Below are 24,907 nucleotides of genomic sequence, written 5' to 3'. Positions count from 1 at the left end.
GTTGAAATTTCCAAAATTTCGACTGAAACTTTGAACTTTAGAGAAATTCTTAGAGTTCGTATTCATTTTCAAAATTTGCAGATATTTCAGTCGAAATTTCTGTAATTTTGACCAAAATTTTTTCCATGTTTCAGTCTAGACATCAGTCATTTGCATAGGTTGCATTTTCGGTTAGTTGTCTTTTTTGGTTGTTGTTTTTATGATTTTGGCTTGTTGTGAAAAATCTTATTGGTAGGTTTACCTTCTTCTGCCTGTTGTTTATTAGATTCCCTTTTCTTTTTTTAGTATTATTATTTGTTAGCTTCTGTTCTTATCACCTTACTATGCTTTATACTCGGTGGTGCGAAGTCATCTCTCTTCTATGGAGATCTCTTTCTAAACAAGTAAATACCTTTGCAATGAAGCTTCTTTCCTAGAATATTAGGGGTATCAACAGAAAATTTTCTCAACTGTGTCTAGCAAAGACACTGAATAAAATACAAACCTGGTCTTGTTTTTCTATGTGAAACGAAATGCCAGAATCAGTCGGCACTTTTTGCTTCAATGAAAAGGTTTCATGGTTACTCATCTCTTTGCCACGTGGACAGTGTGGGAACCAAAGGTCTTCAAGGTGGCTTATGGACTCTAGGTCACGAAGACTTAAAATTATAGATTATCCAATGTAAGAAGTCTCTCATATGTTTTGTTGGAATTCATCTGCTGGCCCTACTTTCATTATCTTCATTTATGCTACTCATTCGGATAGGAAATGTTTTGGGAGAACTTAGCCTCTATTATTCACTCTCTTTCCCATCCGTTCATTATTATGGGTGACTTTAATGAACTCCTTCATGCGAATGACAAGTTCACAACCCACTTTAAACCTTCTCCTACCAGTCCCTTGCTCCAATCTTTAATTAGGGATGCCAACTTATTAGAACTCTCTACTTCAGAGATCTGTTTTACCTTTTATCTGGACCAATAAACAAACTACTCACTCTTGTTAAAGAGAAACTTGACCGTATTTTTGCTTTACCCTCTTGGATAAGTTTTTTCCCCAATCCCTTGGTGAATAAATTTCCTGCCACTGGGTCGGACCATAACCCAATTCTATTGAAACCTGTCTCGGTGCCACCTTGTAGGAGAAAACTTTTTCACTTCCAAAATGCTTGGCTTCACCATCTTTTTTTTTCTTCCTATAGTTGTCAAAGAGGCTTGGAGCTCAGACACTAAATCTTCCCTGATGGGTAAGTTAGCAAGCCTCTCGAGGTTCCATTATAAATGGAATAAGACTAAGTTTGATCATATTGACTACCTTTTTCATAGGATGGTCAATGAGATTGATATCTTGGAAGTTGGAACAAGCTCCTTAGCCAGACTCGACATTAATCAATCGAAAAAAAGAGATGCTCTCTTGGACCTTCAATGCTGAAGAATCATTTTGGTTCCAAAAGTCAAGAAATTTGTATGTCTCTGACAGGAGATAGGAATACAAAATTTTATCACCTGTCAACCAAAATTAATCATCATAAAAGAAAATTGTGGGGGGGGGGGGTGGTTTTTTTTTGGTGTTTTTATGTTTTTGTTTTTTTTATTGGGATTATTATTTCCTTTGTTGTTGGGGGGGTTTTCCTGTGGGGGGGTGAAAAGGAAGGGGGGGGGGCCGGGGGGGGGTGAGGGTTTTTTGTTTTTTGTTGTGGTTGTTTTCTGCGCCCTCGCCATTCTGTTTTTTTTTTTTTTTTTTTTATTCTTCTTCTTCCCCCCCCCCCCCCCCCCCCCCCCTTGCTTTTTTTTGTGTCCCTTCCCCCTTTTGGGGTTTTTTCCGGCCAGGTGGGCCCCCCCCCCCGGGTCCCCTTAGATTAAAAGTTTTTTTTTTTTTTTTTGATGAAATAATCTATTAAAGGAACCAAGGAACAAAAAACAAATACAAGGGAGCCAGAAGCTCACATCAAGAAGAGGGGGAGAATTGGGAGTTAAGACCCCAGGTAACAACAATGAGCCTGTTCCTTGGGGAGTCAACTACCGAGGGGAGGGAGAGAGAGGAGATCCTAGAAGAAACATCGAAATATATAGCATTCCATATAGCGTCTATGGAGCAGGATTTGGAGTTCCAACGCCTGAGATTACGTTCCCACCAGAGATGATGAACAGTAGCACCAAACACCAGCTTACCAATCCGATCACAGATAGAGGAGCCAGGGAACTTGCTCAAAATCCAAGACCAGTCACGGGCAAACCCAAAGGAGCGACGGGAGCGGGGCCAAATGTAACTAAGGGCTTTCCTCCAAAGGGCACTAGATAAAGGGCAAGTAAAAAATAGATGCTCGATGTCCTCAGTACCATTCCAGCAAAGGATACATTTTGGGTTGATAGGGATATGCCGTGAAATAAGGAAAGATTGGGTTGGCAGGGCTAGGTTTAGGGCTCTCCAAAGGGTGAGAGAGTGACGGGGAATATGGTCTTTAAACCAAACCAGGGCGGGCCATGGAGGGGAAGGGGAGGGGGAGCGAACAAGGTTCCAAGCAGAGGACATGGTGAATGTTTTGGTGATGGAGGGGGTCCAAATTATAGAATCATGAAGATGCGGGTAAATAGGGGGGAGAGAATTCTAGACAAGTGTGAGGCTATGATGTGGGGAAGGGACCCAAGTGCCATTAGAGATGAATTCCGCGAGAGGGGTAGATTTGGGGATTCGAGACTCATATACAGTGCGGGGGGAAAGAGCGAGAGGAGAATGCCCATCGGATGCCATGGATCCTGCCAGAAAGAAGTAGAGGAACCAGAAGAGATGTGGGTGGTAATAACAGTTAGAGCGCGGGGCCGAAGAAGGAGAAGCTTCCTCCAAGTCCAAGAGGGATTAGGAGGGATGGAGACAGTCCAAAAGGAGTTAGATTTGAGGAGGTAAGAGTGAACCCATTTGACCCAGATAGAGTCATTTTTTGTGACAATTTTCCAGATGAGCTTGAGTAAGGCAGCGGAATTAACTTCTTGGATTCGACGAATTCCAAGACCCCCCTCAGATTTGGGCCGACAGACATTGGACCAACTTATGGGGCGCAGGAATCGAGAAGAATCCTGACCTTTCCAGAGGAAGGCACAGAAGAGGGATTCCATGGCAGACGAGATTGCTTTAGGTATCAGGAAGATGCCACACCAATACAGGTATGAAGATTGGAGTATCGATCGAATGAGTTCTACCCTACCTGCGAAGGAGAGGAAACGGCTTTTCCAAAGCTGGAGACACTTACGGATGTGATCTAACATAGGGGAGCAATGATGGCGAGAGAGCCTACCCGGAATGAGAGGGAGCCCGAGATAGGTCACAGGGAAGGATCCAGGCTTGAACCCCGAAAGATTTAGGAGATTGGAGCGAAGAGGCTCAGAAACTCCAGAGAGGAAAAGAGTAGATTTGTCTAGATTGACCCTAAGGCCAGAGATAGACTCAAAGAAAGAAAGGGTAGAAGTGATGGAGGAGATGGAGTTGAGGTCTGCTATAGAGAAAATCATAAGATCATCAGCAAAGGCGAGATGGGTGAGATTGATGGCTTTACACTTAGGAATAGGGGAGATTAGGAGTTAATCAGTCTTGGCTTGAAGGAGACGGGATAGGACCTCCAAAGCCAGGGAAAAAAGGTAGGGAGAGAGAGGGCAACCTTGCCGAATGCCAACAGTAGAGGGAAAGAAGCCCGCCGGCGAACCATTAGTAATGACTGAAAAGTAAGGGGAGGAGATACAAATTTCGATCCAATGGATGAAGGAGGGAGGGAATCTCATGGCGAGGAGAACATCACTAATAAAATCCCAGCGGATAGAGTCGAAAGCTTTGTGGAGATCCACTTTGAGGAGAGCAGCAGGGGAGTGGGACACTCTGTCAAACCCCCTGACAATCTCTGCACAAAGGAGAATATTATCCGCAATACTATGGCCCGAAATGAAAGCAGATTGGTTTGCACTAACCAAGTTAGGCATAACCGATTTTAGCCGGATCGCAAGGATTTTGGAGATGAACTTGTAGAGGAGATTACAAAGGGAGATAGGGCGAAAATCAGTAAGAGAAGAGGCCCCAGCCTTTTTGGGTATGAGGCAAAGGAAAGTTTGGTTGATGGAAGAGAGTTGAGAAGGATTAAGGAAGAAACTGCGGACAGCTTTGATGAGATCATCCTCAATAATGCTCCAGGCATTTGAATAAAAACCCATACTGAATCCGTCAGGGCCGGGAGCACGATTGGATTTTTGAGATCGAATGGCATGAATGATCTCATCATGGGAAGGGATAGAAAAGAGAGAAGGGCAAGACTGAGGGCTGACAAATTTATTAATCAGTCCCGGGGGGAGAGGGGGACGCGGCGGGAGAGAAGAACGAGGGGGAGAGAGAAGATTAGAGAAATAGGAGACAACCTCGGCTTTGATCCCCGGAGGGTCGAAGATCCACACTCCGTTGCTAGATAGGAGAGCAGGAAAGGAGTTAAAATTTGATCTCTCTTTAAGGGAGCGGTGAAAGAAAGCGGAATTGGAGTCCCCAAGTTGGAGCCATTTGATTCTGGCTTTTTGGCGAAGGAAACTCTCTTCTAAAGAGACTAGGGAAGAAAGCTCAGAAGAGAGATTCCTCTCATTTTCCGCGAGCATGGGGTTGAGAGGGTCATTTTGGAGAAAAGTTTGAGTTCGCAAGAGATTTGAGCGGCAGTCAGAGACCCTGGAGGAGATATTTCCAAAGGTGGAATGGTTCCAACTACGGAGAGCTTCCTTTGTGTTCCTAAGCCGGCGGGCAAAACTGATAAGGGGAAGGGAATGACACTGAACAGGTTTCTCCCAAGCATCCTTAACAGTGGGCAAGAAAGAAGAGTTGGAGGTCCACATATCAAAGAACTTGAAAAGCTTAGGGCCGAAGGAGGAGAGAGGGAAGATATGGACTAGACAAGGGGAGTGATCCGACAGGCAAGGAGGGGAGAAAGAAGCATGGGAATTCGGGAAATAGGATAGCCAATGGTGATTAACAAGAAAACGATCAAGCTTCGATGCAATCCTGTCCTCACCAATACGACGGTTATGCCAAGAGAGAGAGTGACCTGACCATCTTAGATCAGTGATACAAGAGTCATCGAGACATGAGTTGAATTCTTCGACAGCAGTAGGATTGGGCGGGCGCCCGCCCACCCTCTCATGGGAGAAACGAACAATGTTAAAATCCCCTCCCACACCCCAGGGCTGGTTTGCATGGGCAGAGGAAAAAGAACGGATGGAGTCCCAAAGAGGGGCACGATCGGCAGCCAGGTTAAAACCATAAACTATGGTGAGATAAAAATCAGAATTGGCATTAGAAGGGGAAATAGAGAGGTGCATGAATTGGGGGGAAGCATCGATGAGAGAGACTTTGAGAGAAGAGGGGTTCCAAAGAATCCAAATCCTACCATTAGGACTTTGAGAATAGTTGGAGAGAAAAGACCAGGAAGGGGCTAAGAAATTGGCAATCCGATGGGAACTCTCAATTTGAACATGAGTCTCAAGGAGGGCACAAAAGTTGGCTTTGGAATCCAAGAGAAATTTCTTGACTTCACTCTGGGTCAAGAGGTGCACAAAAGTCTCAAGGAGGGCACAAAAGAGTGGTTTTTTTGTTGGGCTCCCACAAAGCCCATGGCTTTGATAGTTTTAACTCCTTTCAAAAACACTGGACTTGGTCGAGCGTGACATTGTTACTTTCACCACCTCTTTCTTCTCAACTGGTACTCTACCTTTTGGGGTTAATCACATCCTCCTTTGTTTCATCCCAAAGAAAGATGAGGCTAGAAACAGTCTTTGACTTTAGGCCTATTAGCTTGTGTAATGTCTATTACAAAATCATTGCGAAAATTTTGGTAAAGCGTCTTAAGACCTTTTCTTCCTTCTTTCATCTCCCCTTTTCAGGGTGCCTTCGTGGCAAAAAGACAAATCACGGATAACATATTGGTGGCCCATGCAAATTTTCATTACATGGGGAAAATCCGTGGCAAAACTAGCTATGTTGCCCTAAAGCTTGACATGTCCAAAGCCTATGACAGAGCCAAATGGGGTATTATTATCAAACTCTTTCAATTTTTGGGGTTTGAGCCACATTGGTGTCAGCTTGTACATTCTCTTATCTATTCTGCCTTTTTCTCAATTAAACACAATGGTTCCCCTTATTTGTGATTCTTTAGAACCTGTGGACTAAGGCAGGGATGTCCCCTTAGCGCATATCTTTTTTCTTTTAATTATGGAAGTCTTGTCTAGGTTGCTTAACGAGTATAAAGCTCTCAATCTTTTTCAAGGCATCAGGCTTGGAAGAGGTTCTCCCAAGATCTCTCACCTGTTTTTTGCTGATGATACTTTTCTTTTCTTCAAAGCAAAGCATGAGGACAGACTGGCAGTCAAAGCAGTATTGGAATTGTTTTCGGACCTTACAAGACAAGAAATCAACTTTGAGAAAAGGGGGGTGTACTTTAGCCGGAATGTGCAACATTCAACTAGGCGGCAAATCTTGTCAGTGTTGGGAGTATCTGAAATACAGAAGGATGCTACCTACATTGCAACAAATTTGTTCCTAGGTCGTGCAACAACCCGGCACTGCAAATTTATTTTGGACAGAATGTCACGGAAATTAGCAACATGGAAGGCAACAAATCTGACGTATGTAGGACGAGGAATCCTTATGTAAGCAGCTCTCCAATCGGTAGCTTTGTATCAAGTGCAGTGCTTTAGGCTTCCTAAGATCATCTGGAATGGAGGAACAGACAAGACTAAAGAATTGGTTTTAATCTCATGGGAAAAATGTTGTCAACCAAAAGCATTGGGAGGACTGGGGTTTAAGAAGATGGAAGATTACAATATTGTTTTACTGTTAAAGCAAGGGTGGAGATTGCAAATCCAAGTGCCTTATAGACCAGAGTACTCCAAGCAAGATACTTTAATGGATATCTGTTTGATCAGTAAAAAAGGATCGCGAATTTGGAACAGCATCACTAGTATCTTGCTGCAGCTCAAAACCTTGATTACCCGAAAAGTGGGTAATGGGAGAGAATCATTCTTCTAGTTTGATCCATGGCTTCCACCCCTTCAAAATAGGATAATCCCACACCAAGACTTCCCCATCTGGCCAAGGAACGCAACAGTGCAAATGTGATGAGTGATCTGGAAGAGCTCAAAAGGGAATCATCTGATACCTCTGTTTTATTACCAATCTTACTTTCTAATCAGTCTGGCTCTTTGTCATCTCTTATTTCCCCAACTGGTGGCTTCTTTGCCAAATTGGCAGGCCTAGCCATGCTGGAAGAACGATATCCCACTTTTAGGAACGAGTTCTTGAAGTCGTGGAAGTTTCTCTGGAAGTTACCTATCCATCCTAAATTTAAATTTTTTTTGGGGCAACTACTGAATGCAAGTACACCACTCAGAGCTATCCTATCTAAATGGACACAAGAGCCTGCAGACTGCCCAATGTGTCACAAGGAAGTGAAACAGCTTGGCACGTTTTCATATCATGCGGATGGGCAAAAAGAATTCATGCAGTAGGACTGCTCGGATTGATGACAAAATATTGGCAGCATCACTCACTTTTGCATCTATGCAAAACCTTACTTTCAAATCATCACATGGATAAGCAAACAAGAATCTGGTTCTTTTTGTGTTTTCAATAACATGTTATTTTATTTGGAAAGCAAGAAATACCACCCTGTTTAGAAAAGCCCAACCAAATCCACGTTTTAGGACAAGTATCCAAATGGATATTAGATCTAAAACCATCTCCTGCAACAAATCAACCTGGGGAATTCCATGAAGAAAGGATTGAATACTATATAAAAGATAACATCCCCATATGTATGCAAGATACTAATGCTTCAATCTTACTTTGTGCAGGGGTACCTAACAAAAGGCTAAGGGGCACAGGATGGAGCATGGGACTATATAAGGATGGGCATATGCAGTACTTACACTATGAAAGATTAGATAAATCAGATGACTTAGAGGCAGCTCTTTTGGTGATACAAGAAGTCATGGAAAAAGCGACGCAGATGGGACTGGAAGTTTCTGAAATTTGGAGCAAGAATCCACATATTTTGACCCTATTGTCTAAACCAGCACAACGGGAGTGGCCTCTCAGTGTAGTTAATCTTTTATTAGATATTGCCAAGAAAACTAGAACTATAAACTTTTGTATGTTTAAATCTCCCATGCTCCAGGACTGGTTTGTTAGGATAGCAGCAGCAACTCTACCCGTAGTAATGTTGATCTACCACTGCAACCTTACCTATGTAACTGTTCTAAGTAATGAATTTGTTTTTCTTTCATCAGAAAAAGAAAAGAAAAAAGAAGAAGAAAAAAAAAAATGTAGGAACTCCTCTTCTAGTTGCTAAGTAGAGTTTTAGTCTTAGAAGGAATTCAATTCCAACTTCCAAGTTGAATGCCGAGTTGAGTCCTAGTTTTTTGTTTGTTGAAACCTATTTTAAATTGTTCTCATGTAAGGCTATAAATAAGCCATTTCAATTGTAACAAGGCAATTTTGATGAAATTAATAAACAAAATCGAGTTTTGGAGACAAGGGGTGTCATGGGATCCAAAGAGGATCCCCAGGATTTTGGATCTTCAATTCTGTGATTTTCATCTTAGTGCATCTTCTTCTTCAAGCCTGCAGCAACCCTATAAGCTTCATCAAACCTGCAACTACTCAACAGTCCTGTTCCTATTCAAGTGTAACCCCAGCCCCCTCCCCTACCCCTTCCTATCCTCCTACACTGCCACGCAACCCTACCCCTTCCTCCCTACAGCTTGTGACACCCTCTCCCATCCCCAAACCCTAGTTTCATTCAATTGTCAGCTCCTACCAATTTCGCGGCCCATTCCCTCCCCCCAGGACCTACTGTTGTTATCCCTTCCCATTCCCAACCCTAGTTTCATTCAATTCTCAGCCCCTACCCCTTTCACAGCCCCATTCCCCCTCCCCCCAGGACCTACTGTTGTTACCCCTTCCCACTCTAGACCCTATTCTCTATTCCTCAGCCCCCACTCTCATCTTTTCTTCTTCTTCTTCTTTCTCCTTGTGGCAGAATCTGGAAACCTTAACTTGGGAATTTTCTGCAATTACAGTTTTTTGAAAACAAAATATTTTCTTTTATTTTTTAGACGTAACCCTAGCCTGGCTGAACCCTAACCCCTCTCCAATTATCCCTAGACCTTCCCTATACCTATATCAAAGGGTTGGAAACCAAATCAGACCTAGACACAGGGTTCCTAGTGTGTTTATGGTACAGTTTAGCTGCTGTCCAATGAAAACCAGATCTGAACAGCAAAGTTGAAGCCCTAGACTGTATGCTGCTTTCTTAGAAAAGATCCCACTAATGGCCCTGAATTCTAGGGTCACATCACATTTTCTCTTTACTTATAATTAGTTAGTTTTAATGTGAGTTCTAAATAATGAGACAAGCCACCAAACTATTTGCCACATTATATTTTTGTCAATATTTGTTTGAAATAATTAATTTGTATAAATAACACAACTACTTTACTATAAAATGTGTTTGCACTTTGGGCTACAGTAGGGTCAGGCTTTTAAGACCTTGAACTTGACCCTAACCTGTAAGGCTGTAACCGACAGTGCCAGGCCAGCCAGGCAGTTTAGATACATAATCTTGACCCTAGCCCAGACCTCGATCACAAAACAATAAGACGAGGCATAATTCTATACTGTTGTCCAAAATTAGCAAAGATAGTAGGGCCAGGCCAACTTGGGCCCGCCAGCCGTAATCAAATACTCAACCAGACCTAGCCCCAATCCTAATCAAGGCCACCCTATCCTGGACTTGATGCACCCCTTAGGGCTAGAATTTAAGCTCAAAACCCATTTGAGGCGAGCCAAGGCGGGTTCAAAATCAGGGCCAAACTTACACCCTATTTGCACTGTACAACATTGGTTTTGGTCAGTATTCTATTCTCAAATAACTTTAGTATACAAATATATAATAACTTTGTATTGACTTATATGAAAATGTATGATTGGAAAATTAATGTTTGGTATATTCTTCATACTTAGATAGAAGTGTTTATTATGTTGCCATTTGAACAACCAAGAATATGTATATGATATATCCTCCACAATCAATTTTGATGAACAAATCAAATTCATAATTTATCACAACAAACTTGTATTACGTGACACAAAATCATTAGAAAATATAGGTTACTTTGATTTGAAATTTAATCATGAGAGGTTATATAAAATTACCTGATACCAGATGCATGTCACAACCAAAGGAATAAAAACTATTAACATTTGCCATGCAACTTGTGACATTACAATAGCAGTTCCTAAGAATCCAATGAATGATATAAGAAACTCTTCAATTTGGTGTGGAATAGAAGAATCAAGCGCGCTTTGATCCACGGACACCTATATTCAAAAACCAAGTTCATTTTAATAAAATTCTATTTACTTTATGATAGTCATATAATATTTATTTTTCCTTCCAAAGCAAATAATTATATTTACTTACCCGATTTAGAATCCTTCCGCTCGGAGTAGAATCAAAAAATGATAGGGGAGCTCGGAACATGCAAAAATGCATTTTATTAAACAAAAGAGTAGCTGTTTTGTATCCAATGGTGACAATGAATATGGACCTTATCAGTATGCAAAATGAGCTTCCCATGAACAAAAGAACATAAACAAATATGAGAGTCGATCTTCCAACATAGAGTTTGTTGTCCCCTGAAACAGGTGTGGCTAAAACCATCCAATAACTGCTTGTGATATGGAGAATCTGGAAAAGAACTTGTGCCACGAGTATAAATGGTATCAAAGCTCCTTTATAGACAATAGTGACATACTTCCAATAAAATGTAAAACTAAATCCACCGTGTTCTCTCTTTTCTTCTTGGACAAGCTGCCCTTCATCCCCAATTAGTTTTTTTGTTTCATAATTTTTAGATTTTGTTTCATCACCATCCTGAATAGACTTCTCGTTGTATAACATATTATCTTCTTCCTCATCATTAATTGAGTTATCCAAATCAGTTCCACATTTGATAGTCTTAAGTACTTCGAGAGCTTTTTTATGCGCACCTACTAATTCTATAAAATCAATTCCTGAACTTAGAATATCTTCGTACTGTCCCGCTTGAGTAATCCTTCCATCTTTCATAAACTGCCAAGTAAAAGAAGTTAATAATCACCCTTAAACTAGGTTAAAGGACTTGAATAAAAAAAGAAAGGTATAATTCTCACCAAGATGATATCAGCAGAACGTAAAAATTCTACTTGGTGGGTGACATAAATTACTGTTTTTGAACCCAAAATTCCTAACAAACATTCCTGTAATAAAGTTCAAATATTCATCTTTAGGCACTAAAAAACAAAATTAGTTACTTAAAATATTTAAATAGTAATACATATTATGATAAAACACTTCACATAATAATAAGTAACATCAAGTTATAAATTTCATATTAAAACATGTGCCTCTTAATATCATGTGTTTGTAATAATACCAAATAGTCATGATTTCATTCTTTTCATATCAACTTTTAGATCAAACTCAATTTCTAATAAACAAAATTGAAATGCAAGCAATGAGAAGCTTTAAGCTAATTTGATCAAGGAACCTCTGAAAGTAAAGGGGGTTTTAAAACTCATTACCTTAAATAAATGGGTTCCTGTATGAGCATCTACAGCACTAAAAGGATCATCAAGCAAATAAATATCAGCATCATTATATAAAGCACGTGCAATTTGGATTCTCTGCTTCTGACCACCACTCAAGTTGATCCCTCGCTCCCCTATGATAGTTTGGTCTCCGAAGGGAAGCAATTCCAGATCCTTCATTAATGAACATGCTTCGAGTATATTCTCATACCTTCTATTATCCATTCCCTTACCAAATAATATATTGTCTACTATTGTACCACTTTGAATCCAAGGTGATTGTGCAACATAAGCCGTCGTTCCATTCAACTTAATGGCTCCTGACACTTCTGGTATTTCGCCTAATATACATGACAGTAGGCTTGACTTTCCAGATCCAATTGAACCACAGACAGCTACTCTCATTCCATGGTACACTCGAAGATTAAGATCTTTCAATGTAAAATTATCTGAAGAAAGGTCCCAAGAGAAATTTCCTTTAATTATTTCAATTGCAACATTTGATTCATCCTTTGTCACTTTCTGCACTATGTTCTGATGGAGATCATCAAGGCAAAGGAATGAGACTATCCTATTGAGGGAAACTTTAGTTTGAACCATCATGGAGATTGTATCTGGGATAATTATGATGGGCCTTTGCAGTAATTCAAATGTTGCAAGTGCAGATATAATCTTTCCCGATTCTAGTGGAATACCCACAAGCATACAAAATCCAAAAGTAACCATGGATACAAACATGGGAGCAGACATGTAAACAAAGGCAATCATAGCTGATGAATAAAGTAACTTTTTAAGCCATCTTGTTTCGAAATTCCTGAGTTCAATAATCTTAGCCAAAAATCTCATCTCCCAACCTTGGAGCTTAAGAATCTTCATATTTTGTAGAGACTCTGATGTAACCTTCATTCGTCGATCCTTTGAATCCATCAATTCCCCATGAAATCTCTCCTGTAGTTTTCCTAGTGGAACATTTGCCGACATCAAAATCATTGTGGCAACAAGGGCTACAAGTGAAGCGATACCGAGGTTTCTATATAAGATCAACAATGCTAGAACAATTTGAACAGGAACCTTCCATATGTTGTGTAAATACCAACTGAAAAGTCCAACCCTCTCAACATCAACACTCATCAAATTAATGTTTTCCCCACTAGTGTGGTTCTTCTTTGACTGACTTGAAAGCCCAAGAACCTTCTTATAGATTATTGAGAATAAGGCAGCACGACTCTTGATTCCCATTTTCCGCAATTGAAAGAACAACAACCTCTCTGAGACACATCTTATTAGCTTTGAAAGAAAGAATATGATCACCAGTACATAGCCTTTGTATTTTAGTTGCTGAGGACTATTGAGATATTGAACGAAGGCATCAACAAGATATGGTCCAACATAAGAAGCCAATGTACAAACTATAGAGAATAAAGTCGTTAATAAAGTTTCATTCCACACTGAGAGAATCAACGCTTTTGCCAATTTAACTGTACTAACCTGACCACCATTACCATCAGCATTACGTTCATTCTCAAGTTTATCTACAAAACGAGCACGGACCACATTGGCTCTATCACAATTAGCAAGTTGAGGGATATCTTTATGGTCCAGTGTTTTTTTATACCCAAGTGAAAGCAGGGGGTTCATCCAAGTGAAAGTAATAATACTGAAAAGACTAGCATTTGCATAGGGAGTTATATTTTCTCTACTAACACTTGGTCCTTGTCCATCATCCCTATTGCGTTGACTAGAACTCGCTTTCAATAGAGACTCTGAAAGATGGAGATCTTCATATTCTTGTTCCTTCCCAAGTAGCCCAGCATAGCATAAGAGAAAACCAGCAATAATGGATACAGCATCAGAGGCCCATAGCAGGAATGAAGATGTCAACTGTTTCCAATACAAACCACTATGCATAACAAAACTGAAACAAGACATTAGGAAGTAAAAGGTCCACCAAGTCCTTAGCAAAATTGGGAACTTGTGCTCACTTGAATCGAAAAACTGGCTGTGCAAATACGCAGATATCATAAACCAACTGACTGTTCTCAGTATGAAATCCAATTGGATAAAAAGCTTGAGCTCAGGCCAACCATGTCTATACCCAGAGATGCAGTTTAATACACATACAAGAAGATCACAAATAGACAGAACCATGCAAGATATAAGAGCTAACCAATAGTATAAAGCATATTTATTCTTCCATAGTGGTTTTGAGCTTTCAACATTCAGCATCATCCTTCTCTTGCAGATCCAGTAAATGGATAGAGCTACCAGCAAAATAAGATGTGAAGAAGCAGAAAAACCATGGATGAGAGTGGATGTAGAAGGCTGTGAAAAGAATATCCAAATATCCATACCATTCTTTGATACTTCAAATGCAGCCATTTTTGCAGATTTCTTTATTCTATTTACAAATTGATGGTTGAGCTCAGCTAAGTCCAATACGAATCCCAGCAGTTTTCATTTGCAATATGTCCAGAATTCTAGCGTATAATTATGCAATCATGTCCATTTTATGTGTTCCAGAAAGACTTGGATCAACATTGAGGACCCAGTATCACCCTTACTTGATTTACATGAATCTGTAAATTAAACGACAAAATATGAAGTGTTTGAAAGGATATATCCTAGAAATAAAGAGCACAGAGTAGGCAAAATTCTCATAGAAAATTAAGATTCTAATACTATGAAATGAGGTAAACCAATAAGTATTTTTGAATCAACATATCCGAGCAAAATGCAAGGTAGAGAAGGACATATCGTAAAAGATCAATATCAAAATTTTTCTATGGAAGAACCAATTGAAAAAAAAAAATAAAAAAAAAGAAGAAGGGCTAGACTGCTAAGTTACCAAGCCCAATTATAAAAAATGAGAAGGGGAAACGATTAAGTTACCAGAAGAGGATCCCAGCAAGCAACAAGAAACAATCCAAGAGAACATATGGGTTGAAGTGGTTTTAGACTCCAGGGGGATGATAGTCCGACATCGTTCCTCCACATTTGCGGAACTGTTGCCGCAGCAGTAGTGATCATTGATGGTCGCAAACTTTGTCTTCTGCCTTTCACCTTGCTTAGAAAACGTTAGCAAACCTGAATCCTGCCCAACAGAACGACAAGACGAGAGTTCTCGAGCGAGAGATTTCCCTTTGACGATTTAAGTATCTATTTTATCCAGTGTTTCTGAATGGCAGAAATCTGATGGCTGGCTTCCGTTCTAAGGGTAACTCGACAAACACGGGAAGCGCCAAAATAGCATTTCTTCCTAATTTATGAAATAAATAGACCCGTTTGACTTTAACTGCCTCTCAATTCCCCTGTGAAATAGGAAAGCGGCGGACTCAGTTTTAAATGACAACGTCAAAGAAAATATGACACTTTTTTTTTTTTGGTAATTTAAAAATATGACACTTTATGACCATAGAAATTAGAGGCTTACGGGGTACACACTGTGGGTCTCACTTTATGACTTTAATTTAATCTAATTTAATTATATTATATTATATTATATTATATTATATTATATTTTTATTTTTATTTTTTTTCTATGGACCTCTGTGTCTCTTGTGCTCTTGTAAGGAATCTGATCCGGATTCCTATGTGCTATATATTACCCTTGTCCTGAGTATTGGGAGATTTTAAGGTTGTTTTTGGTATCAATTATCATTCCTAATTATAATAATTTTTCATTATTTTAAATGATTTGACATTTATTATTAGTTTTATTTTATGTTTAAAATAATAGAAAAACCTTCAAAATCTGGATTACAGTGAGAATTTCATTCTCTTCATTTATGTGCAAGTTTACTTAAGATCTTATAATTAAGACAAAGGTAAAATAATAATACACATTTTTTTATTTTTATAAAAACCATGCTTTTTCCCTCTCTTCTCACTTGCTCATTATTATTGTCTAACTATTTTTTATTTTGACACCAAACTTATTTTTCATTCCATAATATATTTTCAACAAAATTTATCGAACCATTTTTCATTCTTGACCAATAATGAATTCTTATACTTATTTCTTTTAAATATGCATAATAGATAATGTGAATTGATACCAAAAAGAGCCTTACATGATACTGAGAATTTAGAGGTTCACCAGACTGTTACACAATGCTGTAAGACATTAATAGAGATTCTTGAAATATGGATGCTTCTGAGTGGCTTAATAAATTTTACAGATATTCTTTCATTATTGCAAAATCTATTTATCAAGAGTTATCCTTGAACTTTCAGCATTAATAACACAAATGATTCTTATTTTTCAGGCTGGTTTTTAGCATCAAATTATAATTCCTGTGTTTAGCTTTCTGATTTCCCCATACTCTCTCTGTTTATGACTAGGATTCACAGTATCTTGTATGGATCCAGAAGACACCAGCAGAAACATGGAAGAGTTCATATTCCAATCAAAGTTGGTGGAAGAACAAGCTTCGCATGCAACACCAGAATTGAAGATAACAGAGATTCCACAAATCAGCAAGCAAGCTTGCAAAGAAAAACCCATGAATGTGCAGCATGAGCAGTCGAGATTTTTCTGCATCTCAGGTTGTTGCACCCATTTTGAAGGTTGACCACTCTTAACATAATATTGGTGATGATAATAAATGGAGTTTTTCTATATGTGATGGGATCAGTGGGTTCTAGACCTCTGCCAAAGCATAGAACACACAGGACAATTTTCATATACAATTTATCCCAGCAATTATTGTTGAGAGGCTGTTTCAATGCAATCTGGCCCAATAAATTGATTAATTTGGAGGATTATTTACATGCCTTACCATCTTTCCTAAAAGCATGAGTGAAATTTGGGGTTTCCGAATTTCGGTTTTTGGATGAGAACTAGTAGCATTGTTTTGGTGGGTTTTGAGAGATCTCCATTGCAATTCTTTTTTCTCCATTACATTGTGAAAACATCTTCGGCTATGCCAATGGACATAACACATCACATTGATGCATCAACCACTTCAAATCTTAATGTTTCTCTTTCTGTGGTTTTTGTTTATGTTCATGTTTTCTTCAGGATTTGTCAACTTTCTACAACAGTAGTAACAAAGGAAATCATATTTAATAACTGTGATTACCCCAGTTCATCATCTCTGCAAACTCCAATTATGCATCTTCCACATGCCCACTGAAACAAGCTGAGCATAATACTTATTTGGATCTTCGCATGAAAGCAAAAGATACAATTTTTTGTATGTTGACACTTTTTCATTGGACTCACCTGGGATAATTAACTTAAAATGGTTAGCATAACAAAGTTGGAAGTCTAATTAGAGTTTTCTTCCTTCCTCAGTACTTATAGTCCTCTACGATTGATGTTATTACGCTAAGGGACTAGATTGTCTTAAACACAATGTGCTTGCTCTGTTGTTCTCAAAGAAGGCAATAACGCTCTAAAAGCTTGGGCTGGAAGCATGATTTAACGGTAGAGTTTAATAACAAGCAATTAAGGGCAATTGGTAACTAGAAAAAGAAAAAAAAAATTTGTATCAATGTGACATGCTCCTCATATAAAAAAAATATAGTAAATGAACAACCATTTCACAATCATCAATTTCAGAACTTGGACACAAAAGGATGTTGCAAGTCCTTCCCCACTGCACAATGATCTCTCAGTCCTGCGGCTAAACTTCATCTCATCTACTATACTGAAATAAGAGTGAAGTATGTCAATTTGAATGTAAGTTCTTCATACTGAATCAACTCCTAAGACTTCAAATTGACCAATTCTGTCTTTAGAATGTTTCTCTATAAGGGTTCTATCTTATGAGTTTCTCAAACCAGAGAGCTCCACCCAAGTCAGCTTTGCTGAAACCCTAACTCGTCTTTTTCCTTACAAAGATACAATGACCCAGTGGCAATGGAATTTCTGTCCTTCCATCTAGCAACTTTAGTTTTTTGGAAAAAAAGCTCTGAAACATGTGGGACTTTTTCTACAAAGACTACCACATGGACAGTTGATGTTGTGGCTTTGCAGTTGGTCAGAGTGGTCACAGCATTAGATGTCTCAATTTCAGAATCCAATTCAATTAAATACCTTCCCTTATACTGGTATGCAATCCATATATGTCAAAGCTGGAGAACAGAGATGAGAACGATTTAATGCAGACACACTAATATGATGTGCCACACCCACAGTAGAACTGAAGACGATTCACACTGTAAATGAAAGAAAATACGTATAGAGATCTTTCAAGAACACCCAAAATGCATGACAGATGAACTCTCACCCAGAAACCCTTGCTCAAAAGTCCTCGATTGTCACTTCTTTCCACTTGATTACACAACAAGATGGGTAATCTCGCTCAAGTAGATAGATCCATCAAGTTAGGTCTCGCTGTACTTCTGGAGATAGGCATCTGCAACCATCATAGACTTACAAATACTCCATTCAGGTCACCACACAAAAAAGGTGGGAGTAGGCAGATTTTTGAAACAGGTTCAGAATCCAAGACACAGATAACAATAGTTAACAAGCTCTAATAATGTACAACTCAAAGCACTAGCTGAAATGACTGACTGCCCTGCGCCTGCCTGAAATGAGGGTGCGGTTCCCCCTTGCCTGTGAGAGGTTGGAAGGAATTGGGATGGGCAAGTAGTTGGAGACGACCTGGATCCAAAAAGACTCCTTCTAATGATTGGGATGAGTTGGGCATAAACTAACAAAATGCAAAGTACACAAATGTAGGCAGTCCAGGCAGATTAAATGAGGTGACCATTGTGATAAAACCCAGCGTAACAGAGAGTGCATTTGGTCTTAAGCATAACTTACTATTGCATTTCATAGTAATTGTCAAGTACTCAAATAACAAAAAAAACAAGACATGCATGCCTAAACACATATTTACCCTCCCGTATCCATGCTTATATGAACAAGAAGAAAAGTTTATAGAACGGCTTCCCTTCCCATTATCTTGTAGCTTACTGAATTTCTAAAGATTGAATAGCCAGCTTGGCCGCAACCACAGAAATGTTCTGTTTAACCAATTTCATTGATTTCTCCAACCTCTCTGATGTCACTTTGATTTCCATTGCCTTTAGTTTCTCTCTCTGCAGTGTAACTAATTCTGATTCACTTGATCCTGTCAAAGAAACACCACAGCTTTATCAAAGACAACTTTTCATAATACATCAGATTAGATACATTACTTACATAATTCTTGTTATAATGTCAAAAGAAATGCATCACCTACATCAAATCATGAAGATGGAGGATCCAGCAATGCAGTATGGGGAGATTATACCAAGAGCATTCTTCAATGAGCAATATATAAGGAAATGGTAAGTGCAGGGCAGAGCCAGCTTACCATTTGATTTGGATTAAGGAATTTCTAGGAATTACCCAATGGTGAAACCCCTCCATATTATAATGCACCTAAAAACTATAGCACTATAATTCATACTGATTTATAGCAAAAACATTTAACAGTATTTCAGTAAGTACATGGAGTTGCTTCTACATATGCAGAAAATCCATTAGAAGCAAACAGGACATTTCCAGGACTCACTCATTCACTAATGGTGGCTCTCGCATTTCTCATAGTTTCTATTATTATTATAGCTTCACGAAATTTCAGTAAAAGTGATGGTTCTCAGCAGGGAAGGGGGGGAGCCTATCATTAGGAGGTTAGAAGGGAATTATTGGAAGTATGAAGGCCAGAACCATAGAAGTCTATAATTTAAATATCAATCTGGTCGGTTTCTATTACAGCATTTTCATCGAGGCAAGGGTTTAGACTCCATATATTTGATTCTCCCAGAGGCTGCAGTAGTGGGAGCCTTGTGCATTCAGATGCTCTTGACTTTCTAGTTCTTGTAGATCATAATTCCCAAAGGAATTATGTAATAATACATCTTGCAATTAAATTGTTATTCATATACCTCCTCCCTTGATAACTTGCCAGTGTTGGCTGCCAATCCCAAGCTGAGGTAAAGGAGGAGGGTTGGTGCGTTAGGTTGGCAGCCAGCACCAGAAAAAGAAAAAAAAACCATCCAAAACCTTTATATTAATACCTCCCTTCATATATATGGTATTTTCGGAAGTTTCCTGCCTTGATCAACTAACTTTCCAAGCACCACCGGCGTAGATGCCAAGCTGTTTGGCAAGAAATATGACAGAATAATTGAGAAGAACCTTGCCTTAATTAATTCACTTTGCTTTGAGTTTATTTTCTTGTCTCTTGCTTGAGTGATAAGAAGGATGAGGAGCTTGCTGTTGAGAGCTAACACCTGGGGCTGAAGGAGCGTTATTGTCAAGAGCTAAATCCATCTATTCCAATTCTCTATTCTCTTGTCTTTTGGCTTCTTCTTTTTTTTCTTTTTTCTTTTTATTTTTCTTTTTTATTATTATTTCTAATTCTCTGATTTGTGGATTTTATTGGGGCTAAGTCATCCTTGATCTTAGCTTTATATTATTTGGTATCAGAGCAATGGTAGAAGAGGGTAGGTTCTAAACTTTCTAACAACCCTAACCATCTACAATTTCTGTCAAATGATCTATTTCAAGCTCTACAAAGGCTAACGGACAGACTTGACAATATGGAGAGAGAGAGAGATACATGAAATCAAAGAGAGTACAAGGCAAACTACTACAGAGAGACCTCCACCTCATCAGCAACGTAGGTCCTCAAAGGGTCCAACCCTAACATGAAGAATAAAATGACAACTTTGCTGGTGGGCGACAACATGACAAACACAAAATTAAGATGGAATTGAAGGATCCTTATGAGAATCTGATTCCATTCTTTTCTATGACTGGTTGTGCACCTTTCACAACTATTCTGATCGGTTCTTCTAGATAGAGGAGCAAACCTTAAAGCTGGTTCATGCTAGGTTGATTGGACCACAAGGGGCTGGTGGAGAAATTACGAGTCAAAGTTATGTCACCTAAATAGAGAGCCAACCACATGGGAAGAGATGAAAGACCTTATGGCGAAGTTCCTTCCTTCTAGCTTCCATAGGAGGCTACATGATCAGCTTAATACCCTTGCCAAGGCACTTTGTCCATTGAAGAGTACATGGACAGATTTAATAACCTAACTGCACATATTAGGGTAGATAAAGATCATGGCCACCTCTCTCACGCTTCAAGTTGGGGCTGAAAGTGGAGATTGGTGACAAGATGGGAGTAGTACCCATTATTGAACTCAATGATTGCTTTGAAAAGGCCCTTAAAGCTGAATATTTATTGAAGGCAGCCCCTAGACATTACAACTCCCAAGTTGCTAAAGGTATGATGCCCTACACACCATTTAAATCATCAAGTGACAACAGCCTTCTAAACCTCCGTTTACTGCCCAGGAAAAAGAAAGGCACCCATGGTTAATGGATTAATAGGGATAAGGCATCGACCTGTTGTTTTCACTGCGATGCTATTGGAGATGCGGCTAACCATTCTCCTTCAAGAAACAAAACTAATATTGTCATTGCAGCCATGGAAGACAAACATCAAATGTTGCTTTGGAACTACAACTTGGTGATGATTGGGGTCTTGAAACTAATAAAAAAAGAGAAGAAGCGGATGAGGCATGGAATGAAGGCTATGAAGAAGATATTTACAAGGTCAGTGTGGTGACCAAAATTCTGTTGGCTGAACAAATGATGAGGATCAGAGACGACATTGTATTTTCTTCACACTCATGGGAAGTCCCAGCCCTATTCTTTTTAACTCTTCTTCTGTCATATTTCTTGCCAAACAGCTTGGCATCTACATGTAACTACATCAACCACGCCAAATCATATCTAAACCACTAAGCGGGGGCATTAAAACTAAAATAAGATCGACTTTAGAAACAAACAACACATAGAAAGATGAATGACCAAAGTTCCAAGGGAATGGAATTGGCTTTCCAACTTTCAGAGAAACCTTGTCCCAACATAACAGGACTCTAGGAAGATTTTGGTATAAATAACACTGATTTTGCAACCCTTGAACTGATAATGCCCTTTGTGTATATACTTAAGGTAGATGACATAATCCATTGTTGGAATTTGAAGAAATTATTGCTTAGAAGGGTTTTTTTTTTTCTTCTTTCATTCGTAGGCCCCAATGTGGTATTTATAGTTACAGTTTGAGTAAATCCTACTCTGAGTAGGATAAGGAAATACAAAGCAAATAGAATAGAAAAACCAATCCTAGATATTAGGAAACCTAGTCTAACACAAAATATGAAACTAATAGAAAGAATATAAGAAAACAAAAGATATAACTAAAAGAGGAGTCTACTCCAATTAGGAAACCTCAATCATACTTCCAACACTCCCCCTCAAGTTGAGGCATGGATATCACACATGCCCAACTTGGTCAAAATAGTATAAAACTTGATCTTCAAACTTCATTAATAGCTTATAGATTATGTCTGCCTTGTAGACTTCCACTTGCTTTGTCCTCATCTCTACCGCAACTTTAGGTCTCCAAGGAAGAATGCCCAAGAAAAAGGTAGAATCTTCAAATGTTGAGAAGACCAAATTTCTGCGCAAATTTGAGGGAAAATATATTTTTGGGGTAAAGACTGCTAGGGTACAGTAGAAAAAGTGAAACTTTACATTTGTAGCAATGTTAGATCTCTAAAGGGAAAATTTGCCAAGTAAAGGGACAATCTCCAAAAGTAAGGGAAAACTTGTCAAGATAAGTGACAATCTCAAAGGTAAGAGAGATCAAGTTCAGCAAAGGTCAAACACCAAATCTTCAACAATGTTAGATCTCCAAAGTGGAAGATGTCAAGAGATAAGGAGCAAATCTCCAGGGGCGACAGAGATCAGGTTCTGCACAGGTCAAAGAATCAGATCTATAACAATGTTACATCTCCAAAGTGGAAGATTGCCAAGGTAAAGGACAAATTTTCGAAGGTAATAGAGATCAAATTCTGCATAAAGAAGTTTGAAAGTGATAGAGATCAAATTATACACAAGGAAGTCTGAAAGAGAGGCATTCGAATAATGATCTGAAAAATGTAGACAATATTCTTGAAGTAAAAGATTTGGATGACTTAAGCTTCTGGTTTATGTCAGACTAAGCCTCATAGTAGTTCTGATTTTGGAGATGATTTACATTGAATTGTAGATCTCTTCAATCTGCCCTTGCGTGTAGCTTTACACGTGGGTAAAACAATGATAAAGGAATCCATAAATGATATGGTCCATGGTCCACCAAGGTAAGATAATGGCCCAAATGTAATTAGGAGAATTCTTAGAAGAGAAAATTCAAGCCAATGGATAAACTTGAAAAGGAAGAAATTGTAATGGTAAGATGAAAGTAGCATGAAAATCTATGGATAGAAATCAAGGTAAAAGAAAAAAATCATTAAATAAGTTACATGAAAAAAGGATAAGTTAAAGAGGTAATGTGAGGTGAACGAAAATTAAAAAGATAGTGGGTAAATAGGATTCATAGGAAAAAGGGCAGCATCTTTTTTCCTTTTCCTTTTTTTCCCAAAGGAGACCCCTATATAAATGGGAAATTACAAAAAGACCCCTGTATATATGAAAAAATTCTAAACGACCTTGTGTATATGGGAAATTCAGGAAGACCCCTGGATATATGGGAAAAACCAAACATGCCCCAAGATGTATGTGCATTCACAAAAAAGACCCTTAAGAGGAAATTACAAATAGACCCATTTATATATGCAAATTCACAAAAGAAATCCCTATATATGTGAATTCACAAAAAAGATCCATGAATATATGCAAATTCACAAATAGACCCCTGGTCTGGTTTGGTCCATGTCGGTTCAATGGAAGTTGGTTTGGTCTGGTTTAGAAGTATAAAATGCCTTCATCTGGAATGAGTTTCTAGTGAATTGATGGCTAAAGAAGTTCTCGTAGAATATGTTTCTTGTAATTTTGAAGATGGCGGAAGGTCTGCTCTTGGTTTGATGGTGATTAGAAGAAGAAGATCAAAAGAGGAGAGACCCTAGGTAATTACTGGTTTGGGCGACGGTATTTGTGGGTTGTAGGTTCGATGGAGGTTGCAGGTTGCAGTGGCAGATGGAGTTTCAATAGAGGTTCAATGGAGGGTTGCAGGTTGCAGCGATAGCAAGAGGTGATTCGATGGAAGGTTTTAGGTTGCAGGATGATGAAGAAGAAGCGGCAATGAGTTTCAGATTGCCGTTAATGGAGAAAAAAAAGTAGAAGGCGATGGTTCTGCAAGAATTTTTAGGTTGCAGCAATGTGGTATGATGGTTAAGGTTGCAGCAGTGGAAGGGCTAGTAGCAGTGGCAGCGATGTGGTTTGGTTTGTGCAATGACTCAGGTTGCAGCGATGGAAGGGGTAGTAGAGGCGGCAGCGATGAGAGAAAAGAGAGGGACTTGATTCCTTGAGTTCCCTCTCTCTTCCCTAATAGACATTAGGCTTTGATATCAAGTCGGAATTTGAAGAAATTATTGCTCAGAAGGTTTTTTTCATTAATTGGCCCCAATGGGGTATTTATAGTTACAATTTGAGTAAATCCTACTCTGAGTAGGATAAGGAAATAAAAGCAAATAGAATAGAAAAACCAATCCTAGATATTAGGAAACCTAGTCTAACACAAAATACGAAACTAATAGAAAGAACATAAGAAAATAAAAGATATAACTAAAAGAGGAGTCTACTCCAATTAGGAAACCTCAATCATACTTTCCAACACCATCCTTCCATTGCAGATTAACAAAGCACCCCTTAACCTCCTTTTTTTTTTTTTGGGGTGGGGGGCTGTTTTTTTGTCAGGTGTGGATATCTTCCTCCCTAGGATAGGTGTCTCAAGTTAATATTTCCACTTACAATATTAGTTTGAAATTTTGAATCTCTATGGAACATAGCCAAAGATACTTCACATTACAAAGATAACATTATCAACTAATACCTTCAAGCTGTATTCCAAACTACCACGGGACCTAATTTCCATACTGCAGAAAGCTCGACAACTAAAAAACTTTAGGAGATTCTGTTCAATTTTTCCATCAGTCTTCCTCCATTGGTGATAGAAGTTAGAAGAAGTAAGATCCTTTCAATGTTTCAACTCTCCTGCATTTTCTGCTTTTTCTTTTTAATATAGTGAAGCCCGTCTTTTTTTTTTTTTGGTAGAGTGAAGCCCGTCTTGATGTGCAAAGAATTTCTAGTGGAATTTCCCTGATTTATGTTAGGTTAGGATAACTGGGGACCTATTTACCACCAAAGCTCAGCTGGCAATGACCCACACCTCCTTAGTGAAGAGGTTAAGGTGTGACTCTCTCTGGTGGTATATGTAAAGCCCTCACCCCCCAATGTACATATAAAATCACCAGTCCCCCCCCCCCC

At 38.9% G+C, this 24,907-nt stretch overlaps 2 protein-coding genes across 6 annotated transcripts in view; both read right to left on the bottom strand.

Annotated features, from left to right (window-relative positions):
• Nucleotides 1–14,917, bottom strand: part of LOC149018233 (ABC transporter C family member 3-like) — a 30,816-nt gene extending 15,899 nt beyond the window's left edge. Inside the window, exons 1-5 of the mRNA XM_089152548.1 lie at nucleotides 14,516–14,917; nucleotides 11,621–14,202; nucleotides 11,210–11,296; nucleotides 10,479–11,129; nucleotides 10,211–10,375 (exon numbers count right to left, since the gene is read on the bottom strand). Coding sequence (XP_089008674.1) covers nucleotides 10,211–10,375; nucleotides 10,479–11,129; nucleotides 11,210–11,296; nucleotides 11,621–14,005 — 3,288 coding nt within the window. The 5' untranslated portion in view covers nucleotides 14,006–14,202; nucleotides 14,516–14,917. The remainder of the gene's footprint in view (nucleotides 1–10,210; nucleotides 10,376–10,478; nucleotides 11,130–11,209; nucleotides 11,297–11,620; nucleotides 14,203–14,515) is intronic.
• A 1,973-nt stretch (nucleotides 14,918–16,890) lies between these two features.
• The window catches only part of LOC149018232 (uncharacterized), a 29,170-nt gene continuing 21,153 nt past the window's right edge, over nucleotides 16,891–24,907 (bottom strand). Inside the window, exon 6 of one of the 5 annotated variants that reach the window (XM_089152545.1) lies at nucleotides 16,891–18,711. In XM_089152545.1, coding sequence (XP_089008671.1) covers nucleotides 18,551–18,711 — 161 coding nt within the window. In that variant the 3' untranslated portion in view covers nucleotides 16,891–18,550. The remainder of the gene's footprint in view (nucleotides 18,712–24,907) is intronic. The other 4 variants (XM_089152544.1, XM_089152546.1, XM_089152543.1 and 1 more) reach the window with 4 other exon arrangements.

The sequence above is a fragment of the Hakea prostrata genome, chromosome 4, assembly GCF_041222555.1.
Source record: "Hakea prostrata isolate BN-2017 chromosome 4, UWA_Hpros_2, whole genome shotgun sequence".
Classification (NCBI taxonomy): Eukaryota; Viridiplantae; Streptophyta; class Magnoliopsida; order Proteales; family Proteaceae; genus Hakea; species Hakea prostrata.
This window is presented reverse-complemented; position numbering and strand designations above follow the sequence as displayed.